The sequence below is a fragment of the Dermacentor silvarum genome, chromosome 3, assembly GCF_013339745.2.
Source record: "Dermacentor silvarum isolate Dsil-2018 chromosome 3, BIME_Dsil_1.4, whole genome shotgun sequence".
In the NCBI taxonomy this organism is placed as follows: domain Eukaryota; kingdom Metazoa; phylum Arthropoda; class Arachnida; order Ixodida; family Ixodidae; genus Dermacentor; species Dermacentor silvarum.
Genome location: NC_051156.1, coordinates 169,557,280 through 169,584,853, shown reverse-complemented (window position 1 = coordinate 169,584,853; position 27,574 = coordinate 169,557,280). Strand labels below are relative to the sequence as shown.

The 27,574-nt window shown below is 43.3% G+C and overlaps 2 protein-coding genes across 6 annotated transcripts in view; both read left to right on the top strand.

The window, feature by feature from the left end:
• The window catches only part of LOC119446059 (ADP-ribosylation factor-like protein 6-interacting protein 1), a 52,682-nt gene extending 45,307 nt beyond the window's left edge, over window positions 1-7,375 (top strand). Inside the window, exons 6-7 of one of the 4 annotated variants that reach the window (XM_049663864.1) lie at window positions 167-341; window positions 4,453-7,375. In XM_049663864.1, coding sequence (XP_049519821.1) covers window positions 167-282 — 116 coding nt within the window. In that variant the 3' untranslated portion in view covers window positions 283-341; window positions 4,453-7,375. Of the gene's footprint in view, window positions 1-166; window positions 342-4,447 lie in introns of all 4 variants that reach the window. The other 3 variants (XM_049663866.1, XM_049663863.1, XM_049663865.1) reach the window with 3 other exon arrangements.
• LOC119446057 (TRPL translocation defect protein 14) overlaps window positions 1-27,574 on the top strand; it is a 49,422-nt gene that overhangs the window by 16,598 nt on the left and 5,250 nt on the right. Inside the window, exons 1-12 of one of the 2 annotated variants that reach the window (XM_037710382.2) lie at window positions 10,469-10,746; window positions 14,697-14,764; window positions 17,143-17,180; window positions 18,485-18,522; window positions 18,767-18,895; window positions 20,156-20,250; window positions 22,965-23,069; window positions 23,992-24,069; window positions 24,543-24,638; window positions 25,133-25,229; window positions 26,187-26,278; window positions 26,589-26,704. In XM_037710382.2, coding sequence (XP_037566310.1) covers window positions 10,587-10,746; window positions 14,697-14,764; window positions 17,143-17,180; window positions 18,485-18,522; window positions 18,767-18,895; window positions 20,156-20,250; window positions 22,965-23,069; window positions 23,992-24,069; window positions 24,543-24,638; window positions 25,133-25,229; window positions 26,187-26,278; window positions 26,589-26,704 — 1,112 coding nt within the window. In that variant the 5' untranslated portion in view covers window positions 10,469-10,586. Of the gene's footprint in view, window positions 1-10,468; window positions 10,747-14,696; window positions 14,765-17,142; window positions 17,181-18,484; window positions 18,523-18,766; window positions 18,896-20,155; window positions 20,251-22,964; window positions 23,070-23,991; window positions 24,070-24,542; window positions 24,639-25,132; window positions 25,230-26,186; window positions 26,279-26,588; window positions 26,705-27,574 lie in introns of those variants that run through there. The other variant, XM_049663862.1, reaches the window with a different exon arrangement.

Below are 27,574 nucleotides of genomic sequence, written 5' to 3'. Positions count from 1 at the left end.
ATTCACCCAGAGTGGGCACACTTGATACTATAATGTGACATTTATTGTGTGCAACCGTTTGTGGTTTTACCCTAGTTCCAGGGTCCTATATTGCCAACTCACTGTGATGTCAATATTACATTGTAACAGTTTTCTCATATTGGTTCCTTTCTCTCACGGCTTGCAGTGCTTTTCCTTGCGATGATTCCCGGCATGAAGCACCATGGCATTTTCAAGAAGTACTTCTCGGCGACTGTCCTCACCATCAGGAATCTCATTGCCGACAAGATGAAGAAGAACTAATCTTGCACAACCACTCTGCGGCTGAAAGCATTATCAAGCACAAGTGAAAAAAAAAAAAGGTGAGTACATAAACTGCAAGGCTTGCAGTTTGGCAACTGGCATCTTCAGAATAATCTATGTGCACAAATAATACTGTGCATTTAAGCTTTGATTTTAAATTAATCCTCAGAATCAACTCGGTAGAAACAGTGCATTACAGTTGACTTACATAAAGTCGAACCTGATGGGATCGACGAAATTGGTCAAATAATTTGGTGGGTCAAATTAAACAAAAGGCAGAAAAAATGCTGAAACACATCACTGAATCGTTTGGCCAGTATTTGCTCCGATTCAAACACACCTCAGAATCAACCACACACCTGCTTTTTATGGGTTCAGAGCAGAAAACTAATGTGGGAAGGACATTAGAGTCCTATGCAAAGTTGAACTCAAACGTGCACCCGATTTCTTAGAAAGAAAAACGTAGCATGCCTCCGGTTCTGGCAAAAAAAAAAAAGAAAAAAAAAGATGAAACCATCAACTTTTATCTTCACAGAATGGAAATTTATATGCGTAATGTTCGTCTTCTTCACTCTTAGCATTTGATGGCTGTCTATGAAGAACCACAACATGATGTCCTCGGTACGGTCGATAGTGTGTTGGATATCCTCCATTTACCAAATGACTGCAACAATCTCAAATGGGATGAGGGCACCTGCCTAGACTAACCACTTCACTAGTTCGTCCTGCGACGCATGCATTTCTCTGAAACGCCAAGAACATGTAACGTGGCTTGTTGCCACTCGGTCATCATGTAAAATTGCTTAGCGTTTGAATGTGCTTTCATGATCAGGGGGGGACTGAAGGCAACACATTGATGTCGTCATGCTATGTGAGAACTTGTTCCGTTACCATCCATGGATGGCTTCATATCGGTTTCGGGCGGCTTCGTTTTGGTTTCGTATCGGATTGTACCGCACAAGCAATTTATGGACAAACTTTCTTCGAAAGAAAGGCATGTGTGAATCTAGTGAATACTATATTAATTCATTGTGAGCTACCATTTCCGCTTGAAAATCTTCCTGGGGCAGGCTAAAAATAGGTGTTTTAGATGGGAAATGAAGTGCTCTCGATGCATTCACTGTGCCCTAATCGTCGCCAACACAAACACTGCCGCTATTGTAGTTGCCATTTGGGATCAGGCACCTCTGTGCTGACCAGCCAAGTTTGAATTATCCGGCGAAGGCCAATTTCAGGACCGTAATAACGAAAGTTTAAACCTATAGAAATGTATGGGCACCGGTGGGGCCTTCGGTCAGGATTGAATTAACCGGAGTCGAATTAATGGAAGTCTATTCTACTAGTTTTTTAGTAAACAGTTCATGCTCGTGACAACGGATCTGCTTCACGGTGTAAGAATTACTTCAGGTGTTGACACTCCGCCCAACGGCGCTACCAGATCGTGTTCGTGAGGCGGCCGTGACACCATGGCTGTAGCACATGCGCTGGCCGCAGCTGCGTGGGGGCGCTGCGGCTCAGGGGCCTATGGGGCATGGCTACAGCGAACACGCTCTGTCTGCGCTCTCCGCCACAGCGGGCGGCGAGTGTCAACACTTATATTTCTTACACCGTGGTCTGCATACAACAGACTTTGTATGCAGATCTAATCTTGTACAACCACTCTGCAGTTCTGCTTTTAACGGACTATCAGCTACAACAGCCAAATTTTTTGGAATTTTGTCTCGATGTTGTAAATAGAACGTACTTAGCTGCAGCGATGTGTGCTTACAGCAGTGCAATGCACGCAACTATTTTCAGCCACTTCTAGAATTTGCGAAAATGCAGTTTTCGAATACACTAGCAGCAAGCTTCTCGCAGCGGCATACCGCAAGACGCCTTGGCTGCGGAGAGTTTTTGTGTCTACAATGCACCCACAGGTGTCTGCTCAGGGCCGAACAAGTGCCGAGGGTCCCGCTCGGCCTAACCTGCTTCGAAGCGAAGCCGTAGCTAAGGTGCTTTGAAAACAACTGCCGACAATCGCAAGATGCACTGTTTTGTGAATGCATACCTGCCAACTGTTCCGAATTTTCTGTAAAGTGTACGAATTCGGACCTGTCTTGCGATTTTACGAATGTCGGCTCAATTTTTACGAAAAAGTGGTCATATTCTCGAAATATTTTTTTAAAAATTCCTAATAATGTCACACCGTTGCTGGTGGGCGGGGGCGCGGCTTACATAGGGGCGCATAGTGAAGGGGGTGTGTGCTGTAACCTTTATTGTCTGCAGAGTAAGGTCATTTTTCACTCTGTGACGTTGCCTTCGTCATCGGGTTGTTGGACGACCTGACGACGGCCATAAGTCACTGGTTGTCGTTACTCTCAACATAGAGACCCACCTGTACGTAAGTGGCGCCCCCATAGACGACGGCGATTTCGGGTCGATGCAGCAGGCACAGTTTCTGTATTGGAGGTTGTGGCGTGTCGTCTCGCCTCTCACCTTCGCTAGGCTTTTTTCGCGAGTATGACCTGTTTTGTAGGCTTGGGTTTTCTTTTTTCGACGTGCTGCTGCATCGGGCGCAGTGCGACTCCGGCACTCCGGTGTTTCGTAGCCGTAGCGGCTGCAAAGTGTGATGGCGTATTCGAAGCCTCGTCAGTATTAGACGCTATCAGTACTTCCAAGTGTGTTTGAAATCGTACTCCGCGGCAGAACTCCCATGCCCCCCCCCCCCCTTGGGTCGCGATTTTACGAATTTGAAAGTCTTGAGGTTGGCAGGTATGTATTGAGGTATTGAGGTAGGTATTGAGACAAAAAGAAGATATGCTGCTATTTGTGGCTTCCAGACTGCGAGGCGCGTGATGCAGTTGAGTCTAGCATGCAGTGCAGCTGCCGCCAGACACGGGCTCAGAGTTGAACTTGCCTCGTACTGCAGTTCTCATTCATGTTTTTATTGTTTTTAGGACCGCTTGCAGGTTAGACAGCAGTAAATGCAATTTCTGCCATTTGCTAAATGCTGTGCTGTGCTAAATGCTGTGCTAAATGCTGTGCTAAATGCTGTGCCGCCGTCTGGTAGGTAAAAATTGAAGCGCATTAGCAGCAATGGTGGTGTCTTTTGTTGTGCCTAGCAGCATCAAAACAGACAACTGATCTCAATAATAATGACAAAGCATCGCTAATGCTTTGTTCTCAAATTGAGATGAGACTAAGCAGAAGCTGATTTTACCATTTATTCCTTGCTTTTGCAGCAACGACCATGTACTAGGAAAGGCAAATGTGGATTGAAGCAAGTGACCTGGGCACTGCCATGTTGTTATATGCTAGTTAGCATGCCTACATACCCTGCAAAGATCTTCATTGTGGTGTTTTGCACATGCACCGCTATATATGCGCTATATGCTCACAAGAACTTTGCATACGCTATACTAAAGCTATCTAATGAAATTTTTAAACGATAGCTTTTTTTTGGCTCCTCCTCATACTTTGTGGTTTAAGTTTAAATAAATAGAAATGTCTGATGGTCGATTTCAAACCCAGGTCCCCCAGCACAGAAGGCTGATGCTCTATTAGGCCATGGATTAGGCGTATTAGGCCTGAAAAGAGAATAAAGCACCCTTAATAATTGCCCTCGTGCAGGTCAGTGCTTGAAATGCCTGGCACGTTAGGCACATTGCATAGGAACAATTTGGCACATTGTATAGGAACAATTTACTTATAAAAAGTGATAGCGGCGCGCTGCTTCTAGTTGACGATGACGAAAGAAGTTACGGGATGCGTTCGTTTCCAAAATTTACTGCGCATCTCTCATTGTACTGAGCTGTGTTTCTACAAGGTCAAGCAAGTTGTTTCTTGCAATTCGACACGTTGTAATGCTGAATAAAAGTACTGCTTTCTCTTCAAGAGATGCACTTGTCACTAAAATCTGCGGCGTGTCTCTTGTCTTAATGCGCATGCTATCGCTTACAAAGATATCAACTCAGGGTTGGTTCTTCCGGGAATTTTGTTGTTGATATACAATTCATGCCAATAGGCGTTAGAAATCTTGCGGCAAATGTTGATTAACTTGAACTTTCAAAGCTGTGCTGTGCCTTCTGTGGCATCCCTCTCCTGGTGCCTTAGCAGTTTTCTTTCTAGTTCAAAAGTTTTATTGTGAAGGTGCTTCATAGCTGTTCTTGTTTTTGTGTCATTATAGGAAAGGAAACTGCTTGCTGGTCTGCTGATGTACAGAGTGAAGTATGGCAGGAACGTGAAGATTCTGCTGATGCCTGCCCCGCTCTACTTCAGTCGTGAAAACTTCAGCTGCTGTACCGGAAAACCGCCTTGCGCTGCCATATGGTCGTTGTGCATGTGACACTGACACTGTATACAGTGAAACTAAGAATGTGCAGAAGTACTGCCTTTGTTGAACCTATCCGACAGGCATTCTAGGATGTGTGCCGTTCACACTTCTTATTTATGTTCTTTAGCGTCACGGCCATTCACCTTTCATCTCGCTTTGTTAAAGTATTTGGTGCTTCAAAACTTGGCTTTTATTATCGATACGTAAGTTTGCAGGCAATGAACAGAGCATGTTTACTCTGGCAAGTTGGAAAGGTTGCACAACCTGTCTAATGAGTGGCAGCAATGCCCACGCCTGCACTCGCACTCTCCATCAAGTGGCAGGTATTGGAGGCACTGAGAAAAGTTAGGTGGTTGCTTAATTGCATACAGTAATGTTCCATGTCATCGCTGTAGCTAAAGAAAATACTTAGGTGTTTTGGTTGGCCAGGTGTCGGCAAGAACATGCCTGGAATACAAATGTCGCAATCCTGTGTGCTTGCTTCAGAACACTAGCTGAATATACTGAACATGTTATGTCCCTTCAATAGCAGTTTTAAGCTTAAATTTTCGGTTAGTAACAATTCCTATTCTAAACACACTTGTCATTTTTAGTTTCTTCCAATTTTTCTTCCAAAACTGCTTAGGACAAGAGCCATCATTATGAGCTTGAACAAGCAATGCCATTGCAATAGGTGGCCCAAGGTGTGCCTGGTTGGCAAACAAGCCTAGCAATTCAAGTCATGTGGTTGCCAAGAAACTCCTTCAAAATGTTAGACAGCTGCAGCAACTAACTGATGTGAACATGCCCTTTGTATCCCACTTGTCTCTTTCATTGGCTGCTAAAGATGGGCATCCTTTAGTATTGGTATCTTGATGGTGAGAAGGTGGGGCGCCTGAGACAAGTAGTTCTTTTACGCACATTAGTACTGCGAAGCTAAAACTGAGGATAGAACCCTGAAAAAAAAAAAGTTCGCTTTTCACTTTACAGTCTAGTCAGCACTCTTCCCTTCCCTTTGGTACATATACCGTGGCACTAAGAAAGATATGCTTCATTATGCTTGAACAAATTGTGTATCAAAAGTCTAATGAAGTGAATGACACTAAGTAGCTTTCTTGTAGAGCAACAAGTAAGTGCCTCTACACTTCTTGAAGGCACTTTTGATTGCATTTTTCCTCTAACTGATGTGCATGTTTAAGGGTATGAAAAAGTAATATATGTAACACCAAAGCAAGGCATACCTGTTGGTGCTTTATGTATATATCTGCAGTCTTGACTAACTAAAAAAAAAAGCTTTTTTTTTTTTTCTGCAATTGCTGTGTGCAAACCATGCCTCCTTTCCAGTAGCATTGCTGACAATATTATTTTAACTTGCAGACTTCTGGTGCAACTTTAGTCTGATTTTTGGCTGAAATGGTATAGATGACAAAGGAAGTTGTAACAACTGTGACAGCCTGCTGCCAAGCTGCATTGCTTTTATTTGATTAAAAGCCGCAATTTTCACAAGGATAGCTGCCATGTGCTTTTCCCAACAATAGAAACAATCTGTACATGGTGCCCATGGTCGATATTATGTGTAGCTCCTGCTACGCTGCTTATTGGGAAACGTGAAGTGAGAAACGGAAGACGTCGGTTTGCTGTGCCGAATGTGTGAGACTTGTAGAAAACTGAGGAAAAAAAAAAGCGCACATTGATAACTGCTTCGTCACGTAAAGTGTGGACTGCAGATGAAGCGAGACTTACGGTTAGGGTATGCAAAGGTCGCATAAGGTGCTGTGGACTTTGCTGCGACTGCGCAGTGGATTCACGTGCAAATTTTTTCTCTTCTGTGCTACTTAGTAGTATAGCATCCCTTTGTCTGGATGTGCTTTCTTGAAGATATTCGCATCATTTTTTGTCATGACATGTATCGGAGAGCAGCGGAAATCATGTAAATGAACTTTTGAAACCCAATTTCAATGGATGACGTTAATGTGGGTTGTGCTTTCAGTGTTATGACTACTCGAGCGGCTTGTAAAGATCCACTGATCCTCTCTGCCTTCCCACCCAGTACCTTTGCCTCTGCAGAGGAAAGATAAGATAAACTTGGCACTCCGTCAGAGTTGGGAGGAAGCTTAGAAGGGCAGAAGTACAATCTACCCAGGGCTTGGGTTTGGTAATCATGAAAGTCGTCCTTTTATCGCTGAACAACTTTCCCATTGTTGTGCACCTTCAATACGGCAAGGCACGAAACTTGCTTGTGAATTAAAGGTTGCCTTCTTAAAAGTGATAGCATGTGTGAATGACCTAGCTTCACGTCTATAGTTGCGGAGGTTACGTACCAGTAGTTAGCAAAAGCCGCCTCTTGCAGCACAGTTGCAGCTAACGTGCTCTGAATGTTCCCATTGTCACAGCTTACTTTTATTCGTGAACATTTCTTTGCCTTCCTTGTGTTCTCTCATTTCTCTAGACTTTTTAATGTAAGGATTGTTTCTCGTGATGCATATCATGGTATTTTGGCATACACCTTATGTGAACTAGTTCACGCGGATCTGTTAACCGAGATTATTTAGGTAGCACAGTTTTCTTTTTATGTACTTTTTCTCCCCTTGAGTTAGCAGATATCTTTTAGGTTTTTTTAGTGAGGTTGTGAAAGCTATATGCCTGTGTGTGCGCGTGTGAATGAATAGTACAAATTTGTTGTGTTGTACATCTTGATGTGTGCCGACGCTGACAGTTGCGTGCAGTATGCGCCAATCAACTGCAGAGTGTGAAGAACAATGTCGTGTCACTTTTGCCAGACAATAAAAAATATAAACTGAACTTGTTTTGACTTCAGAAATCAGTATTTTCTCAATCCTTGAGCATGAGTTGTGAAGATCCTGAAATCCATGTTGGTAGTGGAGGCCACATATGCATTTATTGGAGAGAAAGCATCGCATTTGAAGAAACAAATTGCTGAATTCATCAAATGACCACTGAATGATCATTTGTTGCAATTTCTCGTAGTTTGCTGAACTAAGATGAGACCAGATGGCAGGAACCCATCCGGATTTTCTTTGTATCTTCATTCTACTCTCAGATAGATATGAAAATTGCCCGCGCTCCCTTGAGAATTTCTGCAGAACTTCTTTGTTTAGTACTGTGCTAGCGAACAAAAAATATGTTCAGTAATATTTGAGATAAGCTTGCAAGCCCAACTGTCGCCTCATCACGGACGACGCGATGTGGATAACACGCCAAAATGACAGTTACATACACACAGATGACATATTCATCACGAAAAAGCACAATACACATGTGGTGCCCGCAATGCCGTGAAAGTGTCGAGATACTACTTGCCAAAAATTGGGTTGATTCAGACAAGAATGCCTCGCGTTAAATAGCTGTAAACTGTGTGACGGCACATAGACTGCAGATACTCAATATTGTTATGGAGAGTAAGCCCAACGCACAAGCATATATAGTACAACTATTTATCTGTGAAAGGTCACTGGTAAACACGTAGGCTGGTACACAGGTAACAGCTCCAGTAGACAGTCTACGACTTCTTCGTCTCTCTTGCCCACACAGTCCTGTCCAAATGCACCGTAACAATGTGTTCATAATAAATGCATGTCACTTCCCTTTTGCCCTTGTTTCGCCGCGCTACCAACGTCTATATGCTGTCTTGCCAACTTTACCAGACAGGTTTGGATTTTAAGTTTGCGTACATGGAGTAACTTTGCACAGAACGCAAGAAGCATATACTGCAGACTGTTCATGTGAGCTGGTTAGATTAAAAAAAAAAAAAAGAAGCAAGGACTGGACATAGAGGGAAGGAACTGCACAAAGGAACTGTCCTGTTAGCATATTGTAATTAAAAATTCTTTTTTTCAAGGATGCAATAGCTCGACTCAGTGCTGCGAGACCTGCAGATTTGTTTGAGCAACCACACATCACCAGTGGAATGTGCAGATCTGCTGAAAGTATTCAAGATCTCCAGGTTTTTGTCTTAAGTACTACTCCCGGCCGCTTCCAGTGCTGCTTTACTCAGACATAACAATAGATACCTTGTGTACAATGTACTACATGCTGGGCTCCTCAAACTGATTCAATGCTCTGTTTGAAGAAGACATGCATGAACGAGAATATCACTGATAGCAGTCCTATCTGATGCACTTTCCTTTTAAACACTATGTCCCTGAAGTGTCTGTCCTTTTCACTTCTTTTGATAACTCTTCGCAGTAAATTAAGGTATTGAAGAAACGAAGTTTGGGTCTTGTTTTTAGGCTTCCTTATTGTAAAACCAGATGAAAAATTTTCACGTAGGTGGCCATTTGGTGGCGTTAAGCAGTTCTGAATATTTCGTTGCAACCTTATTTTCTCTGATTAGAAACAATGTCATTGCAGGTCACTACAACGTGCAGGCAAGTGAAGAAAATGATGAATTTGGTTCCTTTCATTATGCACTAGTAATTTTAGTCAATAGACATTTTGTAAAGTTAGAGCCTCGCTTAAATATTTTATATGTGGACAGTAGACATGTATTTGCATTATGTAGTAATTAAGGCTCGTGTATAAGATGATGCAAATTTTTATTAGGCTCTGCATTAATCTACATGTTTCTATGGCAGTTGCTAGATTTTTTAGAACGATTCACTTGTTTCTGGCCTAGTCCGTGGCAGTGTATATACAGGGTGTCCCAACTATGATGCACCAAGATTTAAAAATATGCAAATGCCATGTAGCTGGACAGAACCAAGGTATTGTTATTTGCCGTCGCTTGGAGACACTCAGATTATTTTTTGGATTCTGCCTAATTACATAATTAATCTTAATTAATCAACTTCTCAAATATTATAATTAGATTAAAAGTGTCAATGAGAAAATTGTAGAGCAAGATGAACTCCCGACACAGCTTTCTGTTGTTCAATACGTGCTACATAAAGGTTTTTCCCAGTATGAAAGAAGCCCGCGAATATGCGCGAATACACGAGTATTTTGCGTCTATTCGCAAAATTTGAATTTTGTACTTAACAATGCAACACATTATTTATTTATTTCAAATTATGGATTTTTTTTTTTTTTCATGCTTTGCCTCATTTTGCAGCCTTTCTATTTTGAAATTGTCCTTTGCACTTAAGATACAAATGTGATACACTGCGCTGCAAAGCGATTCTTCATTATCGCTGTTTGCTTTTCTAGTGTGCTGCTTAAATATGATTAAAAAGCCAGATAATAGAGCATTGAATTATCAACTGTTTGTTTTAGGGAATCTTGTCTTACACACTCTGGCGTACTTGCACAAAATGCGAGACGAAGAAGAAAATACGGTCGTGCGGAAAAACCCATAGCCTGCATGGCCTATATTTAAATAATAATTATTATATATTCTAAAAAATATTTGAACAGTGATCATGCTAATTTTTGATGAAGCCGCTAGTACAGACCAAGTCAATAGGAAATAATTGAGAGTTCTATTATGTTTCCATCGCGAACCTTGGCTAATACCCTCCCGTGGGTAAGTACCATACTTTAAAGGCGACAACAACAATTTCATAGTTGATACGTACTGAAGTTTTTAAAAACAACGCCGAGGGAAATTGTCTGGTTCGCGTTGTTCGATCGTAGCTGTGTTCATCGTTCGCGTTGTTTTGTTAGGGAATTAGCTCCCGGCAAAACCTGCAAGAAACATTGCATTCTCCCCGTCGTAGCAGGCATGTGAAAGAAAAACACAAATGCAGCCTGCAGTCTTATTTTTCCGACAGCAGTACAAATCGAATTAGGCCGCGCACGTGAACGCAGCTACCGCGGCGCAGCCAGCCGTTCCGAAACTGAAAGTAGGCCTCCATGTTGCATGCCCGACGTCACGGAACACTTGACGTCACGTCTCGCTTCCTCTCGCGTTCTCGTGTTGCGCCGCTCGCGCTGTTCTCTGGTCGCCTGTGCCAGGCTGTGCGCACTCACTCACTCACCTTCCTCCTTGCCCACTCGCTTCTGCCGCTCGGCCGGCTCGGCGAGCGATCCGCTGTCCGTGCGCCTCTGCGGATTGATGCTGGAATTGCTGAATGGTGAAGCGGCCGTAGGTTTAGGAGACAAGCGACGGCGCCGGGCCACCTTCCCCGACCGCGACCACTTCGCCGAGCCAGCGGACATGGCACTCGACCCGGAGAAGCGGGAGAGAATCGTCTACAAGCTGGTCTTGACCGGCGGTGAGTCGTACTTATTGATCCGACTCTTGTGTCTAGTCTGGCGCACGCCGGCAAATAAGGGTTCAAGATCACGTGCGGCGCGTGTAGGTCATTGATGCTGCGATTCCCTGTGCCCTTGCTTGGAACGACGATCGCGGCAGCCCGAGTCATATTTGCCCCGGGCTTTACCCGTACCTCCTGCGCCGGGTCATTGAATAAGCGGGACGATATAACGCTTATTTTGCGAGTTGCCGGTCGGGGTGGTGCTTCCGGACATGCGCTCCATTGAAATGGATGCTGCGGCAGCGGCGCGCGCGCGCGCGCGCGCATGGACTCGCGCAGATAGTGCGAGATGGTTGCCCTTGAAAGGATTAGTCCGTGCGCCGTTCGGCGTGTGATATCTGCGATGACTTTTCTACGTGATTCATTGCTCCTTTCGCCGCCGTTGTCATTGAGAGAGAGGGAACGAGGCAGCAGTGCTCTAGCTGTGTCGCCTCGTTCGGCGCTGTGTCGCCCGCGCAGCCGGGTGCAACGCATGCTGCGCGCGCGACTGTGCGACTGCGCAAATGGAGCGATGTCTGGGCAATGAGACCACACGCTGCCGCCTTTGCCAAAACAGGAAGGCGACCGCTCGGGTGCTCTCCTGTTAGTGTTACTCACCTTTCGCTCTAGCCCTGCGGCCTATATAATCAACCTGTAGCGGTTTTTGATCGAGTGCCACTGTTAACAGATGTACTAACAATTCATTTGGTAACGTGCCTTGGTCCAATTGTGCAGTGTGTTTTCCAATTGCGGGAATGTAAGATTTCACTTTTTTTTTTTTTTTACAAGCCTCCAAATGGCGACGAAGTAAGCTGCACCGTTCACGCTTGACCATAATGAACGTCACGCAGCTGGCGTATGGTTATATCGGGCTCGATGTTACGCATGCATATGACGTACTCAGCCGCAGACCGAGTTGTACGCTCGTAAGTTCTCGCGTCCCAGGGCAGCGAGAATTCGCGCACTTTATTGTTACCTAGGCTGTGCCTCCACAGGGGCCTTGTTAAGGGCTTATCTCTCATAATGGTCGTGAACAGTGGTCTTCTCATGTTAAGGGCCTATCTCGCATAACTGTCGTGAACGTCTTATCTTGAAAGCCCTTCATTCAAGGCTGGGGAGGACCATACTACATGGTGCAATGCAAATGGTGCATATACACGTAGGTATCGTAGCAAGCACCCCTTAAAAGAATAGCCATCATAAAGATTGGGCTTTTAGGAATTTCTTCCTGGCCTGCTGTTCGCAGAAATAAACACCATTAATTTTATGTGCAGGGGAAACTCGTGTTGCTTTCGGTTACAGAATCTAAGGGTGGTAGATCATAACTTGTTTTGCCTTATTGGCGTAGCAACACATTAACGTATATATACGTCACATGTTGGGCTTAGTAATAATAGTTCTTTAATTTAACCCCGGCATATAACATTGGAGTGGACAAGTGCCAAGAATGGTACTGCAAACCAAAAAAATTAATCTTGGACCCCTGTCTAAAGTGCCCATCAAGGGCCGTATTCTGAAAAGTTCCACTTCGGCGATAGTTTGCCTAGGCGATAGTCACGTTCAATAAATCAACCAGCTGCTTACCCATGACGTCGGCATGCACTACCAACACATGCACTCAAACGCTTCGCAAAACGCACGAGAGGGCGCACCGTGCGAGTGCAGAGCGGCTCAGGTGTGTTGTTTTCGAATGTATCGGCTGCAATACGACACAGGCGTGTTCGTTTATTCAATATATGTCGGGAGCACCCAATGACACCGTGACGTCAAAATGACCTACACTGGAACTACTAGGTGGCATGACTTATTTTCCGGTTTTGCTCAACGAGCCAATCAGTGCATGCCTGAAGGCAAAAAGCGAAATGTCGCCAAAGTGGAACGTGTCAGAATACGTCCCCAAGTAATTATAAGTGCAAAGTACTCTGTTATGCAAAAGCAAGAACTAGTTACTCTTATCTGACAGTAGTTGCTTACGCCAAGTGGGGCTCTTATCCGTAATAATTTATTTGCTCACGAAATGCGTGTTTTATATCAGTCAATGCAGGCTGTTGTAGGTCACATTAAGAACTTGGTTAGTTCAGCCATGCACCCTGAGCATCCTTACAGTGATGCGGCCTGATACCAATATTAGTGCATTTGGCCTTAATTAAAGGAGCATGGATGCATAGTTCTATGCCATCTCCTGTCAAGATCACCATATCGTTATTATGCACAAGACGTCTTTTGCTTGCATGTAACACTAATGCACCGTGGCACTATGCATAGTGCTGATAAGCCCTCTAAGTAAGCTTGTTGAGTGGAGGCTTATCAGGGGCTTACGGAGGCTTAGCTTGCGATTGTCTAGTTTGCCAGTTAAACAACCGGCTGTTCTCGCAGCTGTATTTGTTCTTGTTACTTCCGTAGCTCGGCCCCCCTCACAATTCACATTGTATGGAGCATTCTTGCTGGCAGGTAAAATAGATCCAAAAGTGGTGTGGCAGATACTTGTGAAAATTAAATTGCTCCTAGTGTGCTGGCACTAATGATTATCCACTACTGTGGAGATTGTGCAGACCACTGTGCTTCTCTGCTGTTGACCAGTGCAGATTATTGAAAACAAGAAAATCGTAACCTGAAAATTTTACATTTGCATTCACTAAAGGCATGTGGTCATGTTCGTTCCACGTCTAAGGCTGGGATAATCATGCATGAAGAAAGATTTCTCTGTAAGAACAGCTATGGTTGGGGCTAGTTGGTATAGTTGGCTCATGTTGAATGATTGCAGCGCGCTACAGGGAAAGAAGACTCTCGGGCACAAAGAAAGGACGAATGTCAAGTGTCGTATTTGTCCTTTCTTTGTGTTCGAGTGTCTTATTTCCCTGTAGTGCGCTGCAATCATTTAAAATTTACCTGTGACCACTAGATTATTGGGGCTCAGGTTTTGTGAAGATAATAAACGTTGGGCTCAGAACACAGTTATGCAGTAGAACTCTCTTAATACACTACTTTTCTCCATATCATTTTCCCCCATGATGACATTGAAAACACAGGTATAACCCAGCTCCATTGTATTATAGTTTTCTTTGATATATTTCCTGGCCACCACAGTCTATTGCTTCTTCTGTGGTTCCATCTAAATAAGCATATTAGAAAATCTGCTGTTGATGATGCTTAATTGTAATATTTGCCAGCTTCTTACAGTGTTCATATTGTAAAGTTAGGCTAGAGTGGCACCTTCAGAGATATTTTTTCCTTGCACTTTGTGCAAATTTTTTTTTTTTTTGCCGAATATTTTATGCTTTTGTTGAGTCCAACCCATTATATTGCCGTCTTGTTATCTGAATTCTTCTGTCGCTGCTGACATTGCATTGTTATGAGTAGCGATATGTTGTTGCTGCTGTTTTTGTAAGGTTGGCGAGGCCTGTCCAGCAGTCATCAAGACGACTTTTTCTTGTCTGCCTTAGTTCTTGGATTGCAAAAAAACAAACAAACAAAAAATGTTTTGATTGGTGTAAATTGCTTGTGGTTGACACAATGCTATATATTGCTTGTGGCCGCACAATGCAAACAATCTGCAACTGTTGTTCACTAGCTCTGTCAAACTGAAGCTTATGTTAATTTGTAAATAGTCTCTACAGAACGCTTGGTTGTATAAACTGAACAGTTCTGGTTTTATGTGTGCTGCAAGCCCTGGCATGCAAGTGATTTAGGATAGTTACCTTGGACTTGAATGTCTAAAGTAGCCATCATTACTCTATAACTTTGAGAACAGTTGTTTTCAAAGGACTGAATTGTAAAGAAGACATATAATAACTGCCCATGCTATGGCTGTACTCCTGCATTGCTGCTTGAACATGTACAGTGGCTGTGCATGCATGCTTAACCACAAATTGTGCAAAGTGTATGCATGTTGCAACTCGGTGTGTCTAGAAACCCTTGTTTTTCTCCAGGGCCATGTAGTGGGAAGACAACAGGCCAAGCAAGACTCTCAACATTTTTCGAGAATTATGGCTGGAAGGTGTGCAGTTTTACAACTTTTCTTTTTTTTTTTTTTCTTTCCCTTCTTTCTTTATGATCACATATGCCCATCACCTTACCTATTGGCTACAGTCTTTGTGGTAATGAATAGCCTGTGACCAGGACAAAAATGGAGAGAACCTGTAATCTGTCGAAGAAGCTTTATTTAAGCACTTGGAAAGTCGGGGAGTAGATCATTTCCCTAACTCACGAGTGCATATCTCTGCATTGCGTATTTGCCAAAGTAATGGCAACACTGGTTATGGTTCAAGAGATGATGGAGGGCTAGCTGCATACACTGGGGCTTGTCTCTTGCACATGGTTTCACCACGAGAGCCATGTCTGCATTTTCCCTGTCAAACTGTACTCATGCACATTGATTGACAAAAGATTTCTACGCCACCATTATCTTTGCGAGTTGCTACACAGAAAAGCTAGCTTTACAATTACAAAAAGCGTTCGTAGCTGTCAAAACTGTCGGAAAATGAGCAAAGTTAGGGAAGGCAACCGCAGGGCAGTGTGCAAAAATATCTGTGTCAGCTTCCCCTCAAAGCTCTATTGCATTAGAAAACTTTTAGCACACCCATTTTTCTGGTATTAGTCACAAATCTAGACAGTGAACGTGAAAAGCAGGTGAAGTTGAAGTAATGCAATAGTTCGGTCTTTTACGACCTTTGGCAAGATTTGTACGCATTATCATGATATGATCACAACTTACCCAAACATTTACTTAACTTTTACATAACAAATTGCACTTCCACAAATGTGGAGCGCTTGGAAGGAAAGTGCAAGATAATTAGTTATTGTGCACAGTTGCGCAGTATTGTTCTTCACACCCCTACCCCATTTTCGGGGGTAATCATTTGGAAACTTGTTGCTGTCGCAGCTTAGTGAGTGCCTCTTGAGGGTTTGTTACTTTTTCAGTCACTGGAAATCTTGCTGAAATAGTTGGGAGAAACCTGAAAAGTCGAATTCGTGAACAGTGATTATCTGGACCTCCTAATAAATCACACATATGTTTCATTTTCAGTTCAGTTTTGTTTTACAATGAAAAATGGGCTTGTTATAGATTCTCCTATGCATTGCACTTTAAAATTTGGTAGATTGAGATGTGTTTGTTGTGTACACCAACTGTTGAACTAGTTCTCCTACAGTGAAGTTAATCACATTTGTCTCTGTCCATTTTGCTTGCCCTTGCGTGTGGGCAAACATATCCATGTCTCACTTACGACACAGTCAAGTTTGCTTCAAACACATTGAAGAATAATAAAATATGGGAAGATGTTTGTTATGTACTGAAAATGTCCAGATTTTGAGGCTTAGAAAGATAACAGCGGACAGGGCTTCCAAAAACTGTTATAAATCAACCTTTCTAGAAGAATCGGCAGCCATAGTGACCTGAACCCACTGTAACGCATTCCTTATAATAATCAAGTGATTGTGCAGCTCACGCCTGCTCTGACAGTCTTAGCACATCGGCTCCATGCAGAACCCAGTGTGATCCTAATGTCAGCTTGCAGCTTGGAGACAGGTGACAAGTTATTCAATTTGTCAAAACTGGTAGCTGGGTGTGTTGGAGTTCATGATGTATGAGTGTAAACAGATGGAAGTCAAGGTAAGGGCATCAACACTAGCAACCTGTGCGTGTCCTTTGCACTAGTGTTCCAGTTTGCACATGTTTAATTTGTTAAGGCCAACTAAAACACACAGTGGAAGCAAACATAAAACCATTAGTCTGGCAACCCAGACATCCACAGCACGAGAATGGACAACCCAGCAATTGCAGCAGCAACACAGATTCCTTGGCAGTAAATCAAAGAAAAACTGGGAGGTCACCGAGAATATGATTGGCGTGTCTCTATTGCTCTTTTTACAAAAGCAAGCAGTCATTCTCAGTCTTCATTGATCTCTATTTAATGTTTGGGAAAACCAGATTCTAGGCCAGATTTTCAGTGCAACATGTTCGCTGTATTGGAAATGCCTGGCATTTTTGTTCGAAGTTCCCACGCATCTTTCATCCCAATACCCCTGCCCTACACTCACAATACGAAACCCCAACTATCTAGGATTAAGCCACAAAGCCAGGTTGTGGTGTGTCCACTGGAACATTTATAGAAATAAAGGTAAAGCTGATGCGAGTTTTGGGTCTTGGGTCACTATGTGGTATAACAAGATTTGTCACATTGTTGACAAAGACGCACAGCTAATGAAAAAGGATAATGCTTAGTCACTGCCTTTGAGCTGTTACATTAAAAGCAAATTACGCCTCTTCTTTTATGAGCACTGTAATTTGAATTAATATGAATTAATTAATTTAAATTAATATGAATTGCAGATGTGTAGTTGCTGAACATGATTCCGTTTTGTTTCTATTAACAGGTGTATCGTGTGCCTGAGGCCGCCACTGTCTTGCTCAGGTAAAACACAAAAAAAAGAAACCTTTGTAAAAAGTATTTTTCTCTTAGCTTCAGATGTACATATCTGGAAGCAGCGTGCACTGCTTGATTGAGCTCCAACAGCTGTCGGGGATTTCATAGTAGTTTGTGACTCTTATCTGCTAGCTTTTGTGACTTGGTCAGCCTGCTTTAGTGAGGATATTTTTCATTGCTTGTTGGTTTAATCTCCAATTCTGTATATCTCCAGATTAGTTTCATTGAAAATTTAATTGGACTTTGAATAAAGGTAAATTTAAGGGTACGGAAGGTGCGCAGGTTCTGCACAAAGGCGAGGTCCATGAAAACAGGTGTGCCCGCAGAACTGACTCACTGCACCGAATAAATAAATAAAAATGAAGGGGAACATGGAGAAGAAAGGGGGTGCAGATAAAAGTGGTGGTGCCTTGTCCACTCTGTAGTCGCCTAGTGAAGGGTGTGGGGTCTCACACAGGCTCTTGGGACAAAGGAACGACAACACAGTAGTGTAGACAATCAAAAGGGCATTTATTGCACCTTTCATACACTAATGCACGCTAGCCGAATTACTACGCATAGAACATTCACATGGGCGTGCGACAAATCGAGGAAGTCCGACTCACCGCGACTGGATAGCGAGCGAATGTGTTTGCCCCATCACTATGACACCATCGCCTAGTCGTTCACCTGTACGGTCACATGAACGGTGGCACGTTCGAACGATCTGCGTTCGTCCATACCGGTGTCCTGCTGCTAGCCTCGTGAGACGGTCTCGCGAAGCGTGGATCGGCGCACGCGCGGAACGTCTGCATCGCTCACCGACCCCCACGTCAAGAGAGAGCGTCTTCTTCCTTTTGCGCCCAAGTAACCCCGCCGTTGGGTGGCGTTAGCAGCGTGCCATCTCTCGCAATGCTCCGCCGCTGTAAAGCTACACGGCGAAGCCGGATTACGGGATATGGGAGCCATGCGGGGAAAACAACATCAGGGGACGCACGAGAGTTGCGCATCCCCACAAGGGATGATGGACTTGTGCTGGAGTTATAGCATGTTTTAATGTATTAGTAAATATAAAAAGACGACCCAGCACTTTCACCATGTCCAAGGCAGCTGTTTTATTCTGGAACCTTCGAGAGAGAGAAAAAAAGATGATGCACACAGTAGTGATGGTATATACAGATGAAAATGAAGAGAGTTATGAATGGTGGTCACAATATATGCATATATATTTTGCTTTTTAGAAAGTGTTTCCTATTTATGTCTATTTATTGTTTTGGGCTTATATGAGCATGTTCTTTGCTTTCTACCTTTAGTGGCGGTGTGCGATTTCCTGATCTGACGCCTGCTGAAGGTAAGCTAATGTCGTTCTGCATTTGTGCCACAAACTTGCTTTACAGATTTTACGTTATAGCTGGCGCTTTTACTCGACACTTTAGTGCTGTACGAATAACGAGGATGTTTTTTTCTATTGTAATTACTTCTGTTATAGTAGCTAGTAACTTATAGCTCAGCGAAGGGTGCTCTGCCTATGTTTACCTTTTTTTCTTCTTTTTTTTTTGCTACAAAACTATTCCTCCTTTTATCTTTTTTTTCAGTTGAAAGGTTCCAAGAGAATCTCCTTAAAACTATGATGTCGATGGAGGAGACATACTTTGACTTGGCCAGGACCAGTGGCAAGAACTGCCTCATTATCTGCGACCGTGGTACCATGGATGCCTCTGCATGTCAGTACCATCTTTACCTTGCTGAACCTCTGTACTCTATTATGGTCGGAGAGGTGCAGCTGCTATGAGAAGTAAATGGAGCATGCTGGTGTGAATTGTCAACATTTAAATGCTTCATAGGAGAAATTTATAGGTGCAGTTTGCTTACGTGCATCTGCCATGCTTAGTTTTATTTGCATTAATAGTAGATGTGGAAAGCTAATGGGGGTGTGAGATCTTGGAAGAGCGTAAATCCACAGCCTTGGCATGCAGCCTGGAATTTAGATCTGCAGCCTGGTCTAACATATTGTCACTATGTGTCGCAAGCGCTAAGAAAGGAGTTACGACTGGGAGGCGTGCTCTGCAAGATGCAGGTGCTGATAAGGAAGGGGAGACTGAGGATGCAGGCATTAGAGGATCTACACCATCTTGTCCAGCTGGATGCTGTGCACATCTTCAAGTGTCATTTCGTGACAATATGCTGCCAACACATTGCCTTACAGTGAAACCTGAATAAAGCGAGTTATTCTATATATCGAGCACGCGAAGCGTACTCATGTTAAGTGACTTCCTTATAACAAACCAGACTTTGGCTATGTCGAACTCGGGGCATTGCAGGGAATTCAGATGAAAGGATGTATAGTGAGATAGCGGGGGACGTCAAGTGAAAGAGCTGGCCATTTTAATTCAACATTTGGCAAACGAGTGCTTAATCGAAATAAGAGAGTGCGTACACGGCGCTCGATTTAAGATTCTTTGGAAGCTGCATTTAAACCATGTTTTCCTTGCAGATGCAAGTAAATTTAGTAAAAGGCAGAGGGTGGCACCTCCTAAAATTGTGAATGGTGGTGCACTGTAGTGGCTCCTTCAGAGCAGTGTCACATGATCCAGCTTTTCTGCGCAAGACTGACAACAGCAGTGCCAGCTAATGTTTTATGTGCATTTTTCTAGACTGCTTTTTAGGAAAAAGGGCGTTCTGGGTCAAGAACTAAAAGGAAGAATTTTGTTTGTGTTGATTTTATGCAGTTCTGCCATCTCATGCCATAGTCGCATGTTTAATGTGGACGTCGCATGGTTCAGTCTTTAATCATCTTTAATCGCTCTGCAAAAGAAATACCTTTGGTTTCTGCAAGCAGCCACATCCTTTACCACTTTGCATGTACTATTTATTGATTTACCTACTTACCATATATTATGACTGTCTCACCTAAGCCTATGCCTCAAGGTATTACCTGCCAACGGGGATCTGAAAACCATACTGAATCCTTTCTTTTTTTCCAGTTGTCAGCAAAGAGATTTGGGAGAGGATTGTCAAAGCTCACAGCTGGCATACGGTGGACCTCAGGGACAACCGCTACAACCAGATTGTTCACCTGGTGAGTCTGCATGGTAGTAGTACATAAGATCGCACATACAACTTCATTTTTTTAATGCTTTTTACTTTTTATACATCATATTTATCGCTTACATCCCCGCTTGTTGTTGCAATGTGGCTTCTGTGGCTTTAAAAGATGTATTAAGGAAGCTTTAGCGTTACAGATGAGTTTTCACCAATACATGAAAAAGTAAAAAAAACATTGTTTCTTTTTTACTACGAAAGCTTTAGAAGACAATACTGATATTAAGCTGCAGTCACTGATGCAGCACAATAATTGAATATGCAGTGGAATCTCGTTGATACGACCTACACGGGAACCGAAAAATAAAGCATATCCTCCAAAAATCGTATCATCAAACGTATTATAAGCAAAATCGTATTATCGGGAAAATAAAAAAAAAGCACATAATCCCGAAAAACGTATTACGCAGAATCGTATCAACAAGGTTCCGCTGTATATTGCTTTTACGGTGTCTTGAGTAGAAATTGGTAGGTGAGAAGTTTTAGCATTTGAAATGTGCAAATTCTCATGGGTAGCAATGCACCAAGAAGAGCCTCATGTCGTGCAAGTTCTATTGGGTGTTGGTGCTTCTTTAGATTGGGTAACGGTGTTTACACATTGACTGTTAAAGAGACACTAAAGAAAAGAAAAAAGTTAGTTAAGCTGTATTAGTAAAGTATAATTCTAACACTATCAATAAAAGCCACTCTTACGGTGAGGAGAGGCTTGGTTAAGCCAGAAAAGATGCAATAACAAAATGGGGGTCGCGACAACACCTTAAATAAAGTTCCCGCACCAGCGAGCCGTGACCTCGTAGATTTGGACGCCGTCTGCTCGAGTTTGACTAAGTGTTTGTCGGTAAATATTGGCAGTATCGCATTCTGAAAGGGCCAAAGACTGAACATGGCAAGTTTCAAGAACTTTTACTGAGCGGCAAAGGCCCGAATACGCAAGACTAATATGAAATCTGTAACGGCACACTGGCCTGCGGGCACTGGGGTTCCGGCGCAACATCTAAGAAACTAAACCTTGCTCTTCATTTTTTCTTGTAATAATCAACCTACCACCGCGAAATCAACAAAAATGAAGATTCGAAAGAATACTTTATCAGTCTAAATTGGTTTGTTTCTCTTAGTGTCTCTTTAAAATAGAAGTATAGTTTCAGTCCTTGAATGTTGTGAGACTGAATGCGTTTTTAAAAAAATGCGATCAGCATTCTTTGGGAACTTCACACAGTTTGTGGTATGTCTGTCTGTATGTCTGTTTTCGTCTGACCTCTTTCATACCAACTTGGGTCACTGGGTAGTCCATGGTCTAGTGGGTAGAGCATGGGGCTGCTCTGCTGAGGGAGCCGAGTTCAAAACCAACCGTCGGACCAACTAGGGTCACTTGGTGTGCGACGCTAGGTATGTGCCGCTCTTCGATAAACCTCTTTCGTGCCAACTTGGATCATTAGGTATGTGCTGCTTTTTAATTACAAAACAAGTACTCCAGGGCTGGGCAGAATTGAACCCGCGTCATACGTATATCTTCAGACAATCTTGTCCGAATGGATATTCAGCGCCTTGTGGACTTTGCGGTGGCGCTGCTAGATGGTGCAGTGTGTCCAGAGAGAAGCGTGAGGAGACCAGCTGCCGTGCGCACCTCATTCATTACACATTTTGGCAGTGGCAATACAGTGTGTTGCTCATCAATGCTTATTGAATTAACGTCGACTATCGCACTGAGAGGGTTTCTGCCGGAATTTTTCTTCTGAATATGCATAGCAGCAAATTCTTCAGTGTTTTTTTTTTGAAGTAGAATTAGTCAGTTAGGCACTTAAACATAGTTGAATGCAATCACTTAAGCATAGTTGTACTCCCTACACATAGTCTTGTTTCCTTTGCCCATCAGTAGACTTCAGCAACGTCTCATAGTAGCGCGTTATAATGCCCATTTGGCATCACAATCCACAAAGTCTGCTTTTTTATTTTTTCCTCCAATATATTTCGCAAGCTGTCTAATTACAGCACTCGTCTTCACTGCTTATACAGTGAAGATCCCATCTTTTTTTTTTTTTTAATATACTTAATCCACAATTAACCTTTAAACATAGGCCGTGTGATCACTCTGGAAAATCTTTTGTTGTATTTTGGCATCTTTGCTTTCGTTATGTCTGGCATCATTATACCCGCCTTGTGCCACTAGGTGTACAGCCACCCAAAAATCAAACACGATCAATACTGCCAGCAATTAAATGCCAGCATTCTAGACTATTTCTTTTTACCTTTGATCGCAAACCGCATGATGCCACAGTTGCACATCATTTTGTACCATTCATACATTGAGGAAAGTGAGATCATCTTCCTTGTCAACGCAGCGGTAGCATTAGTATCAAGTCGGAGACTGGGCAGAATTCGCTCTGGCTTCTGCGTAATCTTGCCTATTTGATACCCTTGTGTACGTTTTGACGTGCTGAACGCGTCCCCAGGGTATTGAGACACTTCTGTTGTGAGCATGGAGGTCACCAAATGGGTGACGTAGGCCATGTTTACTGAAGACAGCCAATGTGACAATGTGTTGAGTGACAGCACTAGTGATCCAAGCAAAGTTTGAATTATGATCAGCCCAGAGCCCGTGCCTTGGTTGTTCTGCGAGTCCATTCGGTTATTGCCTTTATTATTACTTTCTTTTATTACTGTGCAATGATGGTGCAACAATCCACTTTCCAGGTTTCAGCCGCCAATGGAGCAGAGGAATTCTACAATACTGAAGACAACAGCTGCCGTACAGAGGGCATCGAGCTGGCACGGGAGCGAGACAAGCTGGCAGCTCAAGTGAGTTTGCGAGTAGTCAGTGTGGCCCACCCCTTGCAGCTGACATTTGACAGTGTGGCGATGGTCACGCAATATGTGGGTACATTGTTTCCTGTTAAAGTAAAAAAAAGTAAGCATTTGTTCGCCCAAAGCCTTGTTCTTGCTCACTTTATGTACACATGGACAAGTTAAAGCAATTGTGCATCCTTTCTTCTAAACAATACCCAGTGTCTCGCATTGTTAGACAAATCCTTTAAAATAAAGAATAAAAATTATCACAGCACAAAAAAAAAAGATAGAAAAAAGACAACTCTAAGAGGGTTAGCAAGTCAGTTGGACATTACCGACTGATTACATGCTGCTGTGAGTGTTTACTATTCCTGATACTACGTAAAACTCCACAGGTCATCCTGCATTCGCAGTGCAATATTGAAATTTTTTTCTATAGCTACAGTGAGTAAGAAAGCACTTGTTTAATTCACTTGTTTAATCCCACGGATGGTAGCTTTGCACCACTGGTCTCTCGACAAAGCACGTGAACCAAGTCTCTGAACCTGCAGTTCCTCTCGCACTGAGCTGAATTACTATCGCAACGACCAGGCATCAGTAGGGTAAAACTAACGTGTCTCACGGCGGTCTAATCCCAGTTCATGTTCCCTATTAGTGGGTGAACAATCCAACCCCTTGCGAATTCTGTAATGATAGAAAGAGCCGACATCGAAGGATAAAAAAGCAACGTCGCTATGAATGCATGAAGACATGAGGAGCAATAACATGTTCACACAACTCACAGCAAATAGAAACCAGTGATATGGGACAATAGTTTTGTGCTTAATTCTTGCTTCCTTCCTTAGACACTGGCATAGCTTTTGGCATTTTCTAGTCATTGGAAAGTTGACCTGAAAGGACATTCCGATTCCTGACAGTACCATGTTGCTTTCAGGCATGGATTGGTCACCCCTATATGGATGTCATCGACAATTCCACAGACTTTAATACCAAAGTGCGTCGGCTGATAGAGGTAAAGCATGCATCTTCAGCACATTGTTAGCATGAAGACCACCAAGTTGCTGCCAGTTTCCAAACTCTGCTTAAGCACTGCTTTAACGTAACGCCTTATTGTTGCCAGCTGTGTCTGCTTGGCAAAATGTGGCACCTATGCTGCCACACCGCAGACAATGAAAAGAGGCCACTCATGACATTGCCTCCGAGATCAGCACTGCCACGAACCTCAGAAAAGACTGGTTGCGTGCAGCTTAGCCTCCAAGAGGTAGGAGCAGGCATATGGTCTCAGAGGTCATGCTACGCGTGAACCTCTCTATTGTCTATTGATTGCATGTGCTACGAAGTTTGCCGAATAAGCACATTAGGCAACGAAAAGGGTTCAAACACAGCAGGGCAGTTAAGCAACTGATGCAGTAATCTGGGTAAATTGATTATTTCTGCGTCCTGTAGCCATGCTCTTCACGCTAATCATGATCATTCCCATTGCAGTCTGTCTGTCGGCGAATTGGTATTGAAATTGGTGATCGGTTAGCCACCAACAGCCACAAAGCCAAGTTTCTTGTCGGCTCCATGCCACCAGACAGTGTAAGTTTCACGTGTAAATTTTTTTTTCGTTGTTTTTGTCATTGACGTCAAAATGCAAAAGCGGGGAAATTTTAAAGTGGCGCTTTGCAACTGAACAGCGCTCGACTAGAAACTACTTATCAAATTCCTTTTTTCTTCTTTTTTTTTTTACTTCTTAACAGCTTTGTTATGTTTCATATGTTCCATGTACCATGGTAGGATTCCTCATTGTGCAGTTGTACAACATTGTATTTGTTGGACAGTTGCAGGGAACTATTCTTTTTTGAGCTATGCTGCCATTATGGGACTGTTAAAGCTTATGACACACAAAAAAGTTACAGCTTTTACTTATGACAGTTATAAGTCAACTTTATACTGTGTATCTATAACCCAAAGCTGACATACGTGAGCAAGGGAAAACTTCAGTCTCATTCGGGATTTATTACCATATATCCCAGTGAGTAATGTGACAGTGTGCCACCTCCTCCTAATTGTTTACCATTTTTGTTTTTCAGGCATTTCCCTCCTATCAAGATTTTGACGTTGTCCACGATTATCTCATCACCTCGAATCCTAAGGCGCAGTCCCGGCTTCGTAAGAGGGGGCAGCATAGTGAGTGTCTGCCCATCTTTGAATGTGTGTATGTCGGAATTCATAAGCTTTGTAGCAAGGGAAACTCCACTGGCTTTTAAGAGGGGCCCGACATCCAACCAGTTCATGTTTCCAGCCTGCATGTGTCGTAAAAGCTATGGCCCCTCAAACCAGCAGCAACAATCTGCCATTCAAATGGTTATTATAAGGTCAAGTTGAAAATGAACCAGTTGGGTCATTGGTTGTAAGATTGCCTGCTCACAGACAGACTTGTACACGTGACAGAAAAAAAGGTAACCGATTACAATTACCTCATTCAAAAACATAATCATGCACTACAATGCATCACTCCATGTAACCTTACATCCGCAAGTTGTAATACAGTTAAACCTCGATATAACGAAGTCTGTAAAATTGGCACTTTACTTCGTTATATTGGCGCGATTGGATCTTATCGCACTGGGATTTGACACAAGACGCAATGGCAAGAGGGTCTTGCGTTTATTACTAGTACTGCTGCTCATGTTTATCGGACGCTGCTCCGTTTCGGTGGTCACTCTATGTTGTGCGGCGTGGGATTTGAGAAGCGCGTTCGCAAGCAACCGCACGTAATTCAACCATTTTACCATCTGCGCCCACGGCAGTTTTCGTTTGTTGCCACAGTATTCCTTCGCGGCAGCAGTGAAATTTCGTTATATTGAAATTGCATATAAACACACTTCGTTAAAAAAGTTAAATACTTCATTACATCGAGAATTTCGTTGCATTGAAGTTTATTATATTCAGGTTTACCTGTATATGAAGTATAAAAACAGCTGCACTGCGAAGCGCGCTCAGTGAGACTTTTATGACCGCACTACTTGTGTAGCTATTGCAGCATTGGCCACTGAGTATGCAACAGAGTATAGAGCCTCCTAACTTCGCATGGGAGGTTTGTCTTTGAATGTTGCTTGTAACTGTGTCTTCCTTTCCCTTCAGATTGCTGGAGCTACATGCACACAATACGGAAGTCTGACATCAACAGCCAGACCATTGAGCTGAAGCGTCAGATCACTCACAGGGACTATATTGTGAGCATCCCCTGCATATGTCCATTTATGCTTTGAAATGGCAGGCCCTAGCAGCTCTTTGTGAGAGCTACTGGAACGTAAGAAAGAGTGCCGCAGTGTTAGAACCCATGTTGATACTACCCCCAGTTATGAATGTGATAACATCAGCGTGTGTCATAAGCTGTGTCATTGTCATTTTAGTTCACTGCTAATAGTGTGTTCACACTATGCAATGCAACGCAGTGTTCTTGCCAAGTGTATCATATGTCATAACTTGGGTGTTACCTTGGGACTTTAAAACCCAGAGTATAATTTTGATTGTCCTCTGCAGAACATGCTGGCCCAGCGAAATGACTCGCACTACACGGTATACAAGGTGCGCCGCTGTTTCCTCTGGAACCACATGTACTTTCAGCTGGACATCTACAAGAAGCCTTGCCACTCCAGGTATGGGAACGTGACAGTGTGTTGAGAAAGGAGCTTTCAAAAGGGAAGTTTAGCGAGCTTTGCAGATGCTGGCCTGCATCTGGAATCAGTCCAGTGAAATGACTTGAAATATTCGACATTGCAGATGCACAGTGAGAAATATTTGTACCAAATAGCAGAGATGTAAACTTGGTGTAAGGTGTGATGCTCTGCTCACCAATCAGGTACAGGTCATCTTCTGCAAATGCACACCTCATTGTAAATGTTTTCAGAGCATGGCATCTATGAAGAAAGGAGAGGGGAAAAAAAAAAGTGTTTCATACGAGGCAACAACTGCCTTAGAATTGATGGGTACTGTGTACACTTGCCTGTGCGGCCAGCACTTTTTTTCACGATTGTTTCATTGCTTTTAAAACTATAGCAATCGAGTATATGCCTGCGGAAGTTGACTGTGCATTTACAAAGTGGTGGCACCATTTCTGTCCGATGTTTATGTTGTTTTCTAGCTCACGGAAACTGCTCTTGGCAGTCATGGTATACTTGTTTTAGTATTGCGTATATGGACACTCCAAGCGAATTTTTGCCATCGCCATCACCGTGAGGTTCCGTATGAAATCCAATGGTGATAAAACTGTCGCCGCGCACCATATGCTGTGTGTGTGAGTAAAAGTGTGCAAGGGTGAGCTGGCAACCGCAGCCTAATCTCGCACACGTGAGAGAGGAATGCAGCCGGAAACGCGCGCGAGACACGGTGAGGAGCCGACGGAGACGGTGGGGGGAGAGGGTGCATTCTGCTCTTGCGGCTGCTGCTCATCAAGCTGCCGCGCGGGCACTTATCTTGAAAGCGATCTGCAATGTGGCCGAAGCATGCGCCCACGGGGGCCTCATCTT